General features: G+C 60.6%; 1 protein-coding gene across 1 annotated transcript; it reads left to right on the top strand.

The window, feature by feature from the left end:
* Positions 1 to 2,280: 2,280 nt before the first annotated feature.
* Positions 2,281 to 15,867, top strand: ADGRG1 (adhesion G protein-coupled receptor G1). The gene is made up of 14 exons (XM_075160768.1): positions 2,281 to 3,206; positions 8,820 to 8,907; positions 9,420 to 9,845; positions 10,376 to 10,499; positions 10,582 to 10,729; positions 10,813 to 10,941; positions 11,184 to 11,300; positions 11,849 to 11,894; positions 12,260 to 12,360; positions 12,444 to 12,559; positions 13,162 to 13,436; positions 14,088 to 14,199; positions 14,467 to 14,735; positions 15,212 to 15,867. The coding sequence occupies exons 2-14, from the start codon at positions 8,868 to 8,870 to the stop codon at positions 15,331 to 15,333; spliced, it is 2,025 nt and encodes a 674-aa protein (XP_075016869.1). The 5' UTR covers positions 2,281 to 3,206; positions 8,820 to 8,867; the 3' UTR covers positions 15,334 to 15,867.
* Positions 15,868 to 16,479: the final 612 nt, after the last annotated feature.

Here is a 16,479-nt window from a genome sequence, read left to right as displayed (position 1 = left end):
GCTGTTATCGTTGCTGCCCGACGGAGAAACCCCAGCGTGAGGTGGGGGGGACCCACCTCCCCATTTGATGTATTTTCGGGAGCAAGGCTGAGGGAGGCGGAGTGGCGGCGATGGGGGAGCGGGAGCACCCATAGCCGCGCAAGGCAGCTGCAGAGCTGGGATCACCACCCTCTGAGGTTCCCAAAGCTGCCCTGGCATCGCTCACCGGATTTGGATGGGGCACCTCCGGGCACCCCCTCCCACCAGCACTCAGTCTGCTTCATCACCCTCATCCTCACCTTCCTCCTTCACCCACCAGAGCTGGGCTGAGCCCCGCTCGCAGTTGCACCTCCCCTGGGAGCACCATGACCTCCCAAGGGGCTTTTAGGGGGGTCTCGGCACCCTGGGCTTGGCAGCGGGGCTGGCGCTCGCCGGCTCACCCTCGGCTTCAGACAGTGCCAGGGCACCTCTGCCTGTGCTTGCCTCGCCTTGGCTGGCAGCAGCCTGGCAGGACGTGCCCTCGCCTGCCCGTCCCACAGCACGCTCCTGCTCGCCCGCTGCCAGCACCGGGGCCTTGAGGAGCTTTTAGGACCTTTTAGGGCTTTTAGGATCTTTTTGGGTTTTTAGGAACTTTAAGGGCTTTAGGAGCTTTCAGGGCTTTTAGGATCTTTAGGGCTTTTAGGAACTTCTAGGGCTTTTAGGAATTTTTAGAGGTTTTAGGAACTTTTAGGGCTTTTAGGAACTTTTAGGGCTTTTACGGACTTTTAGGGCTTTTAGGAATTTTTAGAGGTTTTAGGAACTTTTAGGGCTTTTAGGAACTTTGAGGGTTTTTAGGAACTTTTAGGGATTTTAGGAACTTTTAGGGCTTTTACGGACTTTTAGGGCTTTTAGGAATTTTTAGAGGTTTTAGAAACTTTTAGGGCTTTTAGGAACTTCGAGGGTTTTTAGGAACTTTTAGGGATTTTAGGAACTTTTAGGGCTTTTACGGACTTTTAGGGCTTTTAGGAATTTTTAGAGGTTTTAGGAACTTTTAGGGCTTTTAGGAACTTTGAGGGTTTTTAGGAACTTTTAGGGATTTTAGGAACTTTTAGGGCTTTAGTAGCTTTTAGGGCTTTTAGGAACTATTAGGGCTTTAGGAACTTTAAGGGTATTTAGGAAATTTTAGGGTTTTTAGTAGCTTTTAAGGTTTTTAGGAATTTTTAGGGCTTTTAGGGTCTTTTAGGGCTTTTAGGAGCTCTGAGGGTTTTTATGAACTTCTACAGCTTTGAGGAACTTTTAGGGTTTTCAGGAACTTTTAGGACTTTGAGGAACTCCCCAGCTTGGGCAATAAACCCTTATCAGGCGGAGTGAGTGACGCTGGCCTGAGCCCAAGGGCAAATGTCCTTTGCAAGGGACAACACAAGGATTTCCTCCCTCCTGTCCGCCAGCGTCTTTGAAGACGGCAGCACGGCCTGCGGATTTACAGATAATCCCAACAACATCAACAAGTGCAGACGTCGACCTAAAAATAACTCCTGATAACGTCAAGTGCGGACAAAAGGCTCTTTGTTCTATAAACAGTGGCAAAAAGATGGCCTAAAATGTCCTTTCCTCACTGGGACACGGGGTCCACACCTGATCCCCCCCTCCAGGAGGACCTGATCCTGCGGGAGCCGCTGCTGGGCTTAGCAGTGTTATTCCCGGGGGGCGGATTTACAGCATTTCCCAAAGGAGCCGGTCGGGATGACCCGCAGCGGGAGGCTTGGCTCGCCGCGATGCTCCCGCAGTTCCAGCTGCCATGAGCGTGTGTTTCGGAGCCAGCCCCGTTCCCCGCGGCGTGGGGACGGTTGGGCTTCAAAGGCGGCCATGTTAGTCACGGTCCGGCCGCGTGCGGCCGCGTGAGCTGCTTCCCGTGGGAGCCCCTTCCCATGGGAGCCGGGGAAATTCGGGGCTTGGAGCTGGAAATTAAAGCAAGCTGGGGGGTGATGTGAGCATGCGGGATATCCCTCGCTCCAGGGGTCCCAGTGCAGCCATGGCACCTCCAGTGCCGCAGCCGCCTTTTACCTCCGTTGCCTTCCCTGCCGGAGCGGGAGGTTGTTTCCACCCTTCCCCCAGCAGAAAGAAAAGTCTCATTCAAGCCATTGAAAATATCTCCAAGAGCAACTATTTACCCAGGGCACTTCCCGGAGCCCTCCCCGCCTGCCCTCCTCCCTCTGGCTCCCGGCAGCCCCAGCTTTCTCCTGCCAGGCTGTTTTTCAGGGCGCACAAAGGGCTGGCACGGCTGGATGTGGCCACCGCTTGGCAGCAGCTTTGTCCACTCCTGCAGCGCCCATCGCTGCCACGACACTTCCAGCCTCAGCTCCCACCGCCGCCGCGGGGTCCCAAGGGCGAGGGGCTGGGTGCCCACCTCCAGCCTTGGGATGGGTGGTGGGGTCTGCATGCCCTGGCTGGGGGGTCGCATCCAGCACCCCACATCCCGGCCCACCTCCTCCAGGGATGTGCCATGGGGGGCATGCGGGACCCCCTCCCCAGCTCCCCCCCAGTTCGGGGCCTGGGCTCCTTGCCCTGCTTCTCGTCTCCCTCGTTTCCTGCGGGGAGCGGGACAGGGTTCACAGGGACGCTCCGTCCCGGCTGCTTTCCCATTAATTGTTATTTTTTAATCCCATTCGCAGCCAGGCGTGCAGCCTGCCAGCCGCCCAGCTCCTTCGCTCCTCTGGCTGCCCGCCAGCCCAGAGCTGAAGGGCGGCGGGATAGGGCACCCCCGGCTCCCGGCTGCCCCAGCCGTGGCCCCCCAGCCCATCCCGGTCCCAAGCCCGGTCCTGGTCCCGGTGCCGGTGCCGGTCCTGGTCCCGGTCCCGGCCGGGCGGGGTGATGCAGCCCGGTGCTCCCAGCCCGGTGCTCCCAGGCAGAGCCAGGCTGAGCCGAGCTGAGCCGGTCTGGGCTGGGCTGGGCAGAGCCGGGCAGGTGCCGTGACCGAGGGTTGGTGGCCCCGCGGCCCCCGCAGCGATCCCGGAGGGTCTCGGAGGGGTCGGTGCGGCGCGACCCGTCCCGGTCCCGCCCCGCTGAGTCACCGCCTGCCCGGGGGGACGGGGCGGGGCGGGCCCGTTTGTCCCGCTGCACCGCGCCGAGCCCAGCCGAGCCGGGCTGGGCTGCAAGGTGCCGAGCGGAGCCGAGCGGAGCCGAACTGCAAGGTGCCGAGCCGAGCCGAGCCGAGCCGAGGCAGCGCGCCCAGCCCGACCCGGGCACAGGTATCGGGGCGGCGGAGAGCGGCTGAGCCGGGCGGGGGAGGGAGGAAGAGCGAGGAGGTCCGGTGTTTGCTTTCGGGGTCCCAAAGGCCACGGTAAGGGGCGCTGCCTGGCACGCCCTTACTGGGGATACCGGGAGGGGATGCTGCGGGGTGCGGACGGGGAGGCGGCGGGGGCAGGAGGCATCCACTGGGTGCGGGGGCGACTGGGGTGGGCATCTGTCAGCCCCTGGGGCCAGCCCAGCAGGACTGGGAGGGCACTGGGGTTCTGCGCGGCTGGGACTGGTGCCACTGGGCAGCACCCTGGGGTGCTGAGTTGGCCGGCGGGGCAGGGAGCCGCCTGTCTGGATGGAGCTAAGGGGTGCTCCATGGGGGGCTTTGGGAGGCACCCTGCTCCGGTCGGTACGGGGACATTTTGCCTCCTCGCGCCTGAGCGGGGGGTGCGACGCCTCCGTCCGGGCAGGGGCCGGCGGTCTCTGCTCGTCGCCAAGGCGCGAGTTGTCTGGTGAAGCCGCCATCCCCCGCCCGCCCCGCCGCCCCTCGCCCCTGCCCCGGAGCCAGGCTGAATTCCCGGGCCGCGGAGCCACGAAGCCGCCCGAGCCGCCCGGGGCCAGCTGCTCCCGGCTGCCGCCGGCGGCACAGCTGAGCCCCGCGAAGCCCCCGCCGCCGGGCCGGGCCCTGTGTGTGGCCGCCGCTTCCCACCCCGGGGGAACCACCAGCGCGCCCCATTCCTCCTCCTCCCTCCGAGCGGAGGGTGCAGCATCCCCGTGGGACCGCCGGCGTGTCTCGACAGGGTGATCTCCTTCCCCTAAAATGCCTGTTGGGGCGATTCCTCCTGCAACAATCTCAGCTTGCTGCTGCCGGTCCCGGCACGCCGATGCGGGATGCGGGATGCTCTGGGTGCTCCAGGCCCGCAAGCTGCCTGAACTATCCCTCCAGAGGGACCAGCAAAACCCAGCGATGCCAGCTGGAGAATTGAAATGAAGTCTCCTGGAATAACCTCCTGGCAGCAAGTCCGAATAGCTGTTGAGGAGGGAAGGCAGCCAAAGCTCGTTTCACGGTCTGAGGGCTGCAGTAACCCCCCTCAAAGCTCCACTGCCAGCGGGGAGCCAGGAGTGTTTTGGAGATGGGGGGGGGGCAAATCCTTTAAGCCCAGGACCTCAGCCACCGGGGGCTTTGCCGTGCCCCTTGCTGGGTTTGCAGCTCCCACGTGAATTAAGGCAAGGCCTAAAAATGCTGCATACTTGGTTGCAGTCCAGCTCTTAATCCCGCGGCCTGGGGGCTGCTATTCGCAGAGCAACAGGTTTGCAAGCAACTGCATGCTGCTGGGACGGGGAGCCCCGGGGCTGGCCGTCCCCGCACCTTGCGGTGGCACCCGTGGGTGTCAGAGGGACGCAGTGCTGCGGGGTTTGCAGACAGCAGGCTGGGTGGCTCCCAGTGTGCCAGCGTCCGTGCGGTACCAGCTGGGCAGCAGCCTGCCGGTGCCTGTTTTCAGGAGGGTTCCGACCCGCCAACTCCTTTCCCATCAGCTCGCTGACAGCTGGGGTTTGGCAGGGATCCGGGGGGCCCCATGGCCTCTTACCTGGCTCCTCGGGTGCTGCAGCCTTCGCCCCGGCTGTGCTTGGCTTTTCTGCCAAGGTTCATCCTCACCGGGCTCCAGGTTGGCTGCTTCCCCTGCCAAACCCCAAATGCCTGGGAGCCTGATTTGGGGTGGTCCTGGGCTGCTCTGCACTGCCCCGTACCTCCTGTCCCTGGCAACCACGGCACGGGCAGGAGATGGGGCCTTGCTCATGCGGAGGGGGACAAGACCTGGGAGGGGACGGGGTGTTTTGGAAGCCATTTAAAACCCAGCGGGGTGGTTTGGGTGGAGGGAAGGTACAAACCGACCCACAGGAGGAGGCCAAGGGGTTTTGCCCGAAGAAGGCTGAGTGGTGGGAGCGCGCCGTAAGGATGGCTGTCTGTACCCCCCGAGGCCCGTGACGTGGCCTGGGGTGCCAGGGGAAGACAACCTGCACTGACTGCTTTGTTCCAGCAGCCCTGAACTTGCCGCAGGCGTACCTGGTCCTTCGCACACCATTTGCAGCCCCTGCCAAAGCCGCAGGCTTTGCAGGCCACTGAGCTGGGTCTGTGTTGCTCGGGCACTGGAGGAAGTGCTGGTTTAGTTTGCTGCGATATTTCTGTCTGTGGTGTTTTTTAGGAAATGGAAATTGTTTTAAATTTTGAACATTGCAACCCATCTTTAAGCAAAACCTCCATCTCGAGAGCCTCAGACACCAGTGGTCTGCCTGTGCCAGCCTCCCCTCGGCGCTCCCCACGCCTGCTCAGGAGGGGATGTTTGCCAGCGGCTGGCGAAGGACGGATCTGGCAGGGAGCTGTGCCGCTCCCGTGGGAATCTTTATCGGGTCTGGTTTTGTCCTGTTGGCAAAACTCTGCTCGCGGGTGCTGGGTGTTGTGTGTAACCCCACGGCCCGCGAAAAGCCAATCCCGTGGCACAGGCTTGGCAGAGCCGGGCTGCCGGCGCACTGCAGCTGCTGCGCAGCTCCTCGGGCATTAACAAACGCGCCGGGTCGGACCCTGCCGCCCACCGGTGACGGGAAAGGCTCGCATGCCGATGCCGTGAATAACGTGCGGGCTGACCCCTGTGCGCACGGGCCGCTGGCCAAGGACAAGGGCACTTTGTGAAGCACCCGGCTGACCGACGCTGGGGCATCCCTTCTGTGGGGGGGTCCCCACCAGGGTACCTGCCTCCTCGGGCAGCTCCAGGCCCAGGGCACATCGCCTGCGGTCCCTACGATGGAGGCTGGTCGTGCAAAGTTGTCCTGCACCTTGGGGAGCCCGTCCTGGCTTGCCTCTCCGTGTCTCAGTTTCCCCATCCGGTTCCCAACTCCTTGCCTGGGTAACAGGCTGTGGATGATGAGCTGCGGGCTCGTTAGCATCTCGAGGAACAGAGCGTCAGCGTATTTTTCTAATGGACCTGGAAGGAAAACAGAGATAAAAACCTCTGGATCTCCCCGTTTCCGGTGTTTGTTTGAGGCATCAGAGCATCTTCCCTTCTCCTCGGGAAGAACGTCACGTCCAAAAGCCACGTGCCACCTCCAAAAGCTTAAATACCCGCTGCCAAGTCACCCAGGGAGCAGTAAGGTGGTGGTAAACACCAGGCGCTTTTTTTTGTGTGGTTTTTTAAATTTTTTTTTCCCATTTGCCTCCAGGTTTAGAGGCCGCAATATTATTCCTTGGCTTTTCTTTGAGAGATCAGTGTGTTCTCTTAATGGGAGGATACAATGTGATGCCCGGGGCTGAGTCTCCCTCCGTGCCGGTGGCACGGGAGCCTGGTCCAGACGGCGTAGCCCCGGCAGCGTCCCTGCCACCTCTTTTTACATCATCTGGCTGATTTTGGGGCCAGAACAGTAGTTTTTCTATGCGTTATTGCTCTTGGAGGATCTCAGCCTGCACGCTCCGGCTGGGGCAGCGGATAAAGCCATCCCGCCTTGGGGATGATGGAGTGGAGGTAGGGTTGGTGCTGAAGGGGGTCTCTGCTTGGTCACCGCGATAGCGTGGGGCTTTTGAAGATGGGTGACACTGGGGAGATGCCCCGGTGGCAGTGGGGACGCAGGGTACCCAGGGGCGGCGATGCCGCAGGTTCCCACTGCTGCCCAGGGATGGGAAGATGAAGGGGCAGGATCCAGCCCCGGCGTGGGCTCGGTGCATCTGGCTCCCTCCGGCGCTGCTTATTGCCGGGATGGATGGGAACTGTCTTTTCCCGCTGCAAAACCATTTTCGGGGATTTTCTTTCGCTATTGTTCGGCTCAGGAAACAGCAATCGGCGTTGGGGTGAGCGGGACCATATAGGGCTTGGAGGGGAAATACCAGCTCCCCACCCACATCCCCGCAGGGATTTCTGGTCCCGGTTGAGTAACGGCTGAAAGGGGCTGATCCCGTCCTCCGACCACCTCAGTAAAATCCCAACGGAGCCAGCGCAGCGGGATGGGCTGAAGTCTTGTTGGGATTCAGCGTTCCCCATCCGGAGGGGATGCTTTCCCAGCACACTGACTCCGTGCCATCACACCGTGGTTGGCATTTGTGTGCCGCTCTGTTGCTTTTAAGCAATCCAGGTGTTTCCCATCACCACCGGCATTTTGCCACCCCGGATCCGTGCTTTTTGGATACACGTGCGTGATTCCCAAGTGTGCAGGCAAGGCACCGGGATGCCAGCCCCGTCCACATCCAGCTACTGCTGCCAAGTCGTGCCTGTGCCGTACGCTCCCAGCCCACGCCGGGGAACCTCGTTAGCGTCACACTCAATTATACCCATGGCAGCAGGTTAATTAACTACCTGAAGCCTCCGTCTTCCGGTGATAAACTGCTGCAAGAAGCAGACAGGGAGGGACGGCGAGCGGGCTGTGCCTCCAGGATGTGCCCTGGACCCGTGCTGGCTGGAGAAACCTGCCAACAAGGACGCTGAGTTTTCAAGCAAGCGGTTTTCCCCCAGCCTTCCCATCTGACCACCCCGGGGTGCCTGGGAGAGCTCACGAGCCTTTGCAGGTGATGCTGGTGGGTGCCCCAGCACCCGCTTGCAGCTCACGGAACAGGATTCGGCCACCCGGTGGGTTTCAGGGAGGATGCTTTGAGAGTGGCACAGGAGTGGGGTGCAGCAGTGGCAAACCAGATGACGACTTGGCTTTGGGCATTGGCAAGTGTTTGGCTCTGCCGGCCGGTCCGGCAGCCCCCGCAGAAGCCCTCCCGCCCTGGGGGGGGCTCCCGCTGGTTGCCGGACCCTGGCAGGATGGGTCCCACCAGCCTCGACTGCTGGGGTGGCGGCAGGGCGAGGAGGAGGTGAAGCTCGGTGCATTGCCGCAGCCCCAGAGATGCAGTTCACGGTGCGGGGAAGGCGGAAGATGCGATGGGAGGGGCTGCGGGTGTAAGGGCTGCGGCCAGGTGGAGCGTGTGGGTGCGGCAGCACCCAAGGGTGCTTGGCGCTGGCCTGGGTGCAGGTTACAGGAGCCCCGGCCGCATATAAAGACAAAGAAAAGGGTGGTGGAGCAAAGTGCAGGATGAAGGGATGGGGAAAGGGGATGTGGAGGACGTTGCCAGGCTGGTCGCGAGGGGCAGAAGGGGTTTTGGAGCTGCGGTTGCTGCATTGCCATTGCCGGGGCGAGCCCACTTCTGCTGGGCTGAAATGACGGAGCGGTTTGCCCGGCTCCTCGGCTAATCTGCAGGAGCTGAAAGCACCCGAGGAAATAATTTTAGGGCTGGCAAATTAGGAAACCGTCGTTTCCTTCTGCTCCTATCGCTCGCGATAAGAAGCCAAGGCCCAAACCGAGATGTGAAGCGGGGAGCGGAAGAGGGGACCCCTCCTGTGCTGAATCGTTGGCGGTTGGTGCTGGTGCCGGGGTGGTGGGGCACCCTCCCCGTGCCGAGAGCCTGGGGGCTCGGCTGCTGGCCTCCCCCATGCTTCCAGCCAGGTGCTCGTGGCTCCTCCTGGTGGCAGAGGCACTGGGAGCCGGCTGTGACTCCGGCCGGTGTCCCACCGGCACAGCCTTTGCTCTCCATCCCCTGGCCCCATGGTATGGGTGATACCTAAACACTCACGTGGCCCCTTTCTTTTGTACCCTTCCAGGCTCTGCTTTCTCCTCGCAGGCCAGGTCAAAGCAGCGAGCTGCCTGGGATGAAGGTCCTCCTTCTGCTCCTTCTCTCCCCCCTCCAAGGTAGGCTGTCCCCAGCCATGTCCTGCCTTGGGCTGGTGGGCCAGGTTTGGGCTGCTGGACATAATTGGCAGCCCCAAAAAATTGGCTGGGGGGCACCAAGGGGCGTTTGCAGCCATGGCTTCCTCAGAGGTGAAAGGTCTCATGGACTGACGTGCCTCTGGTGGGTTCTCTGGGGCAGGACGGGTCTTTTCCAGAGTATGGAGATGGTCTCCATCCATCCCTTCTGGAGATGGAGAGCTCCTCTGTCGGTCTCTGCCAACGCAGGTTGTGGCACCTGGGAGAGAGTGGCACCAAGACATAGGAAGTCCTGCTGCCCAGCTCCCCAGCAAACCCTCCCAGCATGACCATGGGGAGGTGGTCAACATCACACAGCCCATCCAGGACGGGGTCGGCATATCTGGGGCAGAGAGCCCAGCGTGCCATGCGCAACGGCTGCCACGGGGGTGCGGTGTTTGCCAGGGGTGGCCACCCCTCCGGCTGAACGGGCGTCTCCATGTGCTTGTGCAACACAGGGGTGGGAGCCAGCGGCCACCAGGAAGAGGACTTCCGCTTCTGCGGTGATCGAAACCAGACCCAGAACAGCTCCGTCATCTACGAGCATGGCCCTGCCACCATCTCCATCGAGAACACGGCCCAGGCGCTGATAATAAAAAGGCCCTTTTTGCCAAACAGGAGAAACTCTTACTACAAGTACAGCTTGCCCTCCGCTTTGGGCAGGTACCGCTTCTGCGTCTACTGGTTCAAGGCCAACAGGACCCTGAGGCTGGCGTATGGGAAGCAGAGCTTCCTCCTGGGGGGGGACCCATCCAGCAGCATCACCCGGGGGAAGGAGAGTCAGAAGACTGAAAGAACCAGCACCTCCATCTTCAACGTGTCCTACATCTCAAAGGGCGGGAAGAACACCTCCTGTGACAGCGCATCTGAATACTTCTTCCCTGGTAAAGGCAATTCAACGTTATTTTAATGAAATAAAGGGTTTGCTTCATCCCCAGCCCATTCTCTAGCCATCGGCAGAGCATTGGTGGTGTCCCAGAATGTGCTACAGCATGATGATGGGAAGACACAGCTGAAGGGTGATGGAAGGGGACGTAGGTTTGCTTGAAGCAGCCCAGAGGCAGCCCCCGGTACCGAGGCTCCCTAAAGATGAAGATGGAGATTTTGAAGTGTTTTGCCCCCTAAAATCCTGGGAAACTGTGGGCTTTGCAGAGGTCTCCGAGGGTCCCGTCTGCACTGCTAGGCACCTAGCTAGCCTCAGCCAGCCTGGTCCCGATGGCCTTGGTGGGAGCCGAGCTCCGGGCGGCAGGAGGAAGCCCTCTGGGTTGGGGTCTCCATCAGCTCCCCGGGCTTGGGGTCACCTTGAAGCCCTCTGCTTTCTGCTCCTACCAGGGCTGTGCCCGGTTGGTTCAGGGCACAGGGAAGCCGGCTCTGCCTGGGCATCTCACAGCGTTTCCTTTCGTGTGCCCGTCAGCCTCTCCAGAGAGCATGCCCATCTGGGAGCAAGACGTGGAGGAGCAGCTCACCACCTTGGACAGCCTCATCGCCCAGCCCCCGGCACTGGCCACAGGAGCCACGGAGCAGCGGATGCTTCGGCGGTGAGTTCCTGGCTTGTGCCGTTCCCGCTGCAGCCATTGCGGTGCCCGCTGCATCCTGCTCACTGCACCCCTTCCCTGACAGCAAACTGGGGGAGCTGGAGAAGATGCTGGCCAAGGTGGAGCTCGAAGGGCAGAACCAGACCTTCGGGGAGGCCACCGTGCATGCGACCGTCCTGAGGGTCCAGCCCACTCGGGCTCCTCAGCACCTGGCCTTTGCTTCCCAAAGAGAGGTGGGTCCTGGGCAGCCTGCCATGGTGTCTTGGTCCACCAGCATCCTCTCCCAACCTCTCTCCTGACAAATCTCTCCTTGCAGGAGGATGGAGAGGTCCATGGGTTTGCGGTGGACCTGCCGAGCAGCCTGTTCATGATGGCAAAGAAGAGGGAGGAGGTGGCAGAGCACAGGGTGATCCTCATGGACATCAACAGCCAGACCATGTTCCAGGTAACACCCACACACGTGGGATGGTGGGGTGTCCCCACCATGCTGGGGGCTCCGGTGGTACAGGGCAGCAGGGATGCCACGCAGACCAGGGTGCCAGTGCTCACTCGGAGAAGATGCTTCAAAGATGAGCTAGAAGCTTGATGGGGAAAGAGGCACGGGACCGCCGTCTTGGGGACTCTCACCTGCTTCATGTCCAGCACCAATCCCTTCCCATGCTGCCATGGCCGCCTCTGCTCCCACAGGATGAAAACAGCAGCCATGTCCTGGGTGACAAGGTGATCGGCATCTCCCTGGTGGACACGGTGGTGGCCAACCTCTCTGATCCAGTGGTCCTCACTTTCTTCCACGACCAGCTGCCGGTAGGTGGAGAAGCAGCCTCATTGAACCTGGTCCCACCAGGAATGGAGCGGCAAGGAGGGCTCAGGCCCTGCCAGCTTAGAGAGTGGTCACAATCCAGCAGGTCCATGCCCTTGGCCTGCCTGTACAGGGTCTGCTACGTCTTCTGGGGCTGTATCATGATCATGGCTTCACTGTGTGCACCGGTGCTGGTGCTGCCGCTGCCTGCTCCTGTCCAGGAGATGCTGCTTTGCAGATGTGTGGCCTCCAGCACAATCTCCAGGGCTGGGGGACACTTTGAGTTAACAATTCCTCGGCTCAGTCATGGCCCTGTCAGGCACCTGCTCAAAGCTGAACCCCTTGTTTGAAAAAGTGGACCTGGGAGGAAGTATCTGCTCCGCGAGCTGCCAAGAGAACGGTCTCTGCCTGGAGCCCGCTCCCATGATACGGGACGGTTTGTCTCCTGAGACAGTCTTGCCTCCTGCCCCATGTTCTTCCCTATCAAATGTGCTGGCCAGGCAACAAATCCACAGCTGCATCCTGATCACGGCCCGTGGTTTTGTCATTGCAGAGGAACGTGACCCCACTGTGCGTCTTCTGGCAGGAGGACACCACCGGTGAGTGCTCCTGCACTTGGGTGTGAAGCCAGGCGCTGCCTTTGCTCCTTCCGCAGGGTACCACAGACCTGCTGGTAGGAGTAAAAGTCGCTCTGCACCTCCCTTCCTCGCTCCAGCTCCATAAACCTTTCCCATGGGGTTGATTTCAGGTTTTCCCCACCGTAGCTAACCTAAGAGCTTTCTCCATCCCTAGGGATGGGTCCTGGTGTTGAGGGTGCTATCTGAGTGTGTGTGCTTGGCATGGGACAAGCTGGGACCCACCTTTTTGTCCTCCTCCCTGCCATGGACACCTTGCCCTGAAGATCCACAAACCCGAAGCAGATGTTCCTGCTGCTCACCAGACGCTCTCCCTTTCTCTCGCGCAGCCAGTTCGGGGAGCTGGGACAGCTATGGTTGTACAACAGCGACGGGGGGCAGCCAGACGGACTGCAGATGCAACCACCTCACCTACTTTGCCGTGCTGATGGTGGGTAGCGCCTTCCCGCAACTCTCCACATCGTTCCCACCAGCTGTTTTCCCTCACCAGCTCTCGTTCCTCCTTCTCCTCAGGTATCGTCCCCGGAGATCACCTACATACACAGGGATTACCTGAGTATCATAACCTACATCGGCTGCCTGATCTCAGCTTTGGCATCCATTTGCACCATCTTCTTCCTCTACTTCAGGTACGGTCTGACAGGTCACCCCACGCTCTCCGTCTGCGTCCTGTCCATTGCCGCTATACCTGGGTGGGCGCAAGCTCTCCAAACACAGTTGGTGGCCTGGCTAGAAGCATGATGAAGGAGCCATGCTTGAAGAAAGCAGAGTTCTCCTCTCCAGCAACCACCCCCTTGGTCAGGTGTCCCGCAGAGCGCTCGAAAACACCGGCTGTTTTCAATGATTTTGGAAAATCAGCTTGGTTGTTGTTATGGATCCGGCAAGCAGAAGCCTGCAAAGATCCTTTCAAGGGCCCGGTGGAGAACATGAGTGTCTTCTCCTGAGTCATGTCACTGATCCTGTGTGGATGATTCAGAGCTGAAATGATGTCGCTCCCTACCCCCCATGGCCTAGACCTGCAATGCAGGGTCAGCAGCAGGGACCTGAATCTGCACACGTCACGGGTGGTCCCACCCGTGGGGTTAGGCTCTCAGCCCGCGACACCACCAGAGGGTCTCCTGGCTCTTCTGGCAGGGGCGAGTTGCCCCACGCGGAGCTGTGGGGTGTTGCAGGACACCAAGGATGCTGGCCAGGCACGGTGGTGAGGTCTCCCCCCTCCTCGCTTCTCCAGAAGTAAGCAGCGAGACCAGATCACGAGCATGCACATCCACATGAACCTGCTGGGCGCCATCTTCCTCCTGGACGTCACCTTCCTCATCTCCGAGCACTTGGCTTCCAGCAGCAGCGAGGCAGTCTGCAGAGCCGGGGGGCTGTTCCTGCACTTCTCCCTCCTGAGCTGCCTCACCTGGATGGGCATTGAGGGCTACAACCTCTACCGGCTTGTGATCGAAGTCTTCAACGCCTACCATGACCACTTCCTCCTCAAGCTCTGCCTGGTGGGCTGGGGTGAGCATGGGGGAGGCAGAGACACCCTGAGGGCATGGGCCACGGGGGTGGAGGGGCAGCCGGGTAGGTCTTTCCCACCATCTGCGGTGCCTGGGTGGGGATGGAGACGTAGCTGTGGGGGAGCAGATATCTGAGAGCAGAGGGGTCTCTCTGTTGAGAGACTCGGTGGAGAAGGAGACTCAGTGGCTGAGAGCAGAAGCTGGTGCTAGAGCAAGGGTGGGTCACCCTGGGGGTCACCCAGCAAGGGAGGCATGTGAGAGCCGCTGCCTGGGGTCTTTAAATAGCAATGGGATCCTCTCTTTTTGAAAGAAACATCCAGGACAGCCCAGAGAGGTGGGCTTGATGCAGGAAGCACCCACGCATCTCTGCTGTGCTTTGGGCAGGAGGCCGTGGTAGGAAGATCTCAGGATCTTTTGTGGCCTAAAATTCCACGACCCTGGGAGAGCCCCGGCTGGGGTCGGTGCAGCACAGCTCGCTCCCGGGCCAGGGCTCGCGCCAGGCGTCCTTGTTGCGTGCTCCATCCTCGGTTCCCCCTTGGGAGGGAGGGTGTTAGTTCGTACTCTGTATGGGGAGAAAGGGGCAACAAATCCTTCCAGAGGGACCAAGGGCCAGGGACTAGGACAGCAGCTTCACTCTGTTCTTGCCGCTCAGGACTCCCCTTCTTCTGCGTGACGCTGATCTTCCTGGTTAGCTGGACGAACTACGGCCCCTTCTCCATTCCCGTCTATGAATCCGTTGGTGGCAAATTCACCAACGCAACCATGTAAGTCATGGGAAATGGGTTGCCTGATCCCTGGTCTTAGATGAAGTCAATTGGCTAAACCTTCACCGTGTCCTACAGACTTTCCTTAGCCCACCTCTGGCTTTTCTGGGGCTTTGTGCAGGCGGTGGTGGGGGATCCCCCCTCCCTGTTTAACTAAGCTGGGCGCTGGGTTTGCACCACACCTTCGTGCTTCCCCCAACCCCTCCAACTCGTGTCCCTCATGTGGGATGACGCAGCATAACCCTCTGCCCTTTCTCCTCCCTCCAGATGCTGGATCACGAGCCCCCTGATCCATAACGTTGTGAACCTGGGTTTGTTCAGCCTCGTGTTCCTCTTTAACTCGGTCATGCTGGGGGCCATGGTCCGGGAGATCCTCCGGCAGAACAAGAAGGGCCACAAACTCAAGCACGTCCTAGCCCTCTTTGGACTGAGCATCCTGCTGGGCATCCCCTGGGCACTGGTCTTCTTCTCCTTCACCTCCGGCGTCTTCCGCCTCGTCTCCCTCTACATCTTCACCATCATCAACTCCCTCCAAGGTGAGCCTGGGATGCCGGGCTCCTCCGGAGGGCACCAGGGCTTTTATGGGGTACTGGTGGGGTGGTGATGGAGTACGAGAGGAGCCATTCCTGGCAGGCTGGCTGGCTCACTCTCAACTGCTGTTGGTCCTTAGAGGGGGTTCACCCACTCTTCCTTCCCTTTGGGGGAGTCGGTCTCTTTTCCCAAGTAACAAGCCATAGGACAAGAGGAAACGGCCTCCAGTTGCGCCAGGGGAGGTTTAGATTGCACATTAGGAAAATTTTTTTCACTGAAAAGGTTGTCAAGCACTGGAACAGGCTGCCCAGGGAAGCGGTGGAGTCACCATCCCTGGAGGTATTGAAAAGACGTGTAGATGTGGTGCTTAGGGACATGGTTTAGTGGTGGACTCGGCAGTGTTAGGTTAACGGTTGGACTCGATGATCTTAAAGGTCTTTTCCAACCTAAATGATTCTATGGTTCCTCTCTCCTGTCCCAGGTTTCCTCATCTTCCTCTGGTACTGGACCATGGTGCTGCAGGCGAGAAAGACCCCTGACTCGCAGAGCAGCTCCGACAGCGTCAAACTGCAGCCCAACAGCAGCCAGAGCCACCTCGGCTGAGCCCCGCCGTGCTGGGGCTCCCTGCGCGGAGGACGGCCGCAGGAAGGACCGATGCCGTCCGCTTTGCTACCGCACCCACCTCGTAGGGCTGCTAGGAGCCCAGGGACCCACAGCGGGGCCGGCCGCCCCTCGCCCCTCGCCTCTGCCGGCCCCCTCCCCAGTTTTCCCACCCACCGCATCCACCCTCGGCTTGGCATCCTTGGGATGGATGGGAGGGATGCTCGCCCGGGCAGCGAGGGCTGCAGAAAGCAGAAGGGGCAGGGACAGGGTCCCTGGTGCCTCCGGACGTCTCCTCCCGTGCCCTGAGGCCAGGAGTGATGGGTGGGAAAGGCTCCATCTTCAGCCCTTGCTGGTGATCACCGAGAGGGTCCTTCCCCAGTGAAGACAGAATAACTCTGCCCCCGCCACACCCTCTAGCCGCTGGAATAATCTATTTTTGTTATTTTGTTGGATGTATATTTTTGGATGGTGTAGAAGTTTAACGAGCGTGCTCGCACACCAGACTTGTGCCCATTAAAGTTGTTCCTGCTCGGAGCGCGGCTTGCCGGGGTCTTTCTGCTGGGCGCATTCGTGGGCTTTCCAATGGGATCCATCCCTCGGCCAGCGTCGTCCCATGCCCGGGGCAGGACCCGGCGTTTCACCCCATAGGGTCCTGCTGAGCTGGGACCAGTAACGGTGCTGCCGGCAGAGCAGCGGCAGCCCGGTGCCGTAGGGGTCGGGGCGGTGGGGGGAATTCCACAGCTCGGGAAGCTGCTGCAGTCATTACCGCAGTGAAGAGGGAGGCTGGCGGAAGACGGGAATCCAAAGAGGGAGGCTTCGCAGGACAGGAATCGCCTCCCTTGGTGGCTGCGGGGCCATGGGGATCACGGCTCTCGTGGCTGTGCCGCTTGCAAGCGCAGCACCACGTCTCCCACCCCACTAGGTCCCCTTCCGGACGATGCTCCGCTTGCAACTCATCCCCCTCCACCCGGCTCCAACTCCCGGCAGGGGCAGGGGGACCTTCCCAGGAAGGGGATGTTTCATCCCCGGCAGCTCGCAGCGATGCCCGGCGGCGTGCCCGGTTTGGGAGAGGGATGCCCTGACATGGCCCCCGGCTGGTGGGGGGCATTGGCCAAGGATTTGGCAGGATGGGGGGGAAAAAGGGAA

This window comes from Calonectris borealis, chromosome 12 (assembly GCF_964195595.1).
Source record: "Calonectris borealis chromosome 12, bCalBor7.hap1.2, whole genome shotgun sequence".
NCBI classification, from domain to species: Eukaryota; Metazoa; Chordata; class Aves; order Procellariiformes; family Procellariidae; genus Calonectris; species Calonectris borealis.
This window is presented reverse-complemented; position numbering and strand designations above follow the sequence as displayed.

Excerpts from the sequence above, each read along its gene's own strand:
- ADGRG1 (XM_075160768.1), top strand. The coding sequence starts at position 8,868 with ATGAAGGTCCTCCTTCTGCTCCTTCTCTCCCCCCTCCAAG. Across the intron at positions 11,301-11,848 it reads TCTTCCACGACCAGCTGCCG|AGGAACGTGACCCCACTGTG; the intron begins GTAGGTGGAGAA and ends TTGTCATTGCAG. Across the intron at positions 12,361-12,443 it reads CCTACTTTGCCGTGCTGATG|GTATCGTCCCCGGAGATCAC; the intron begins GTGGGTAGCGCC and ends CCTTCTCCTCAG.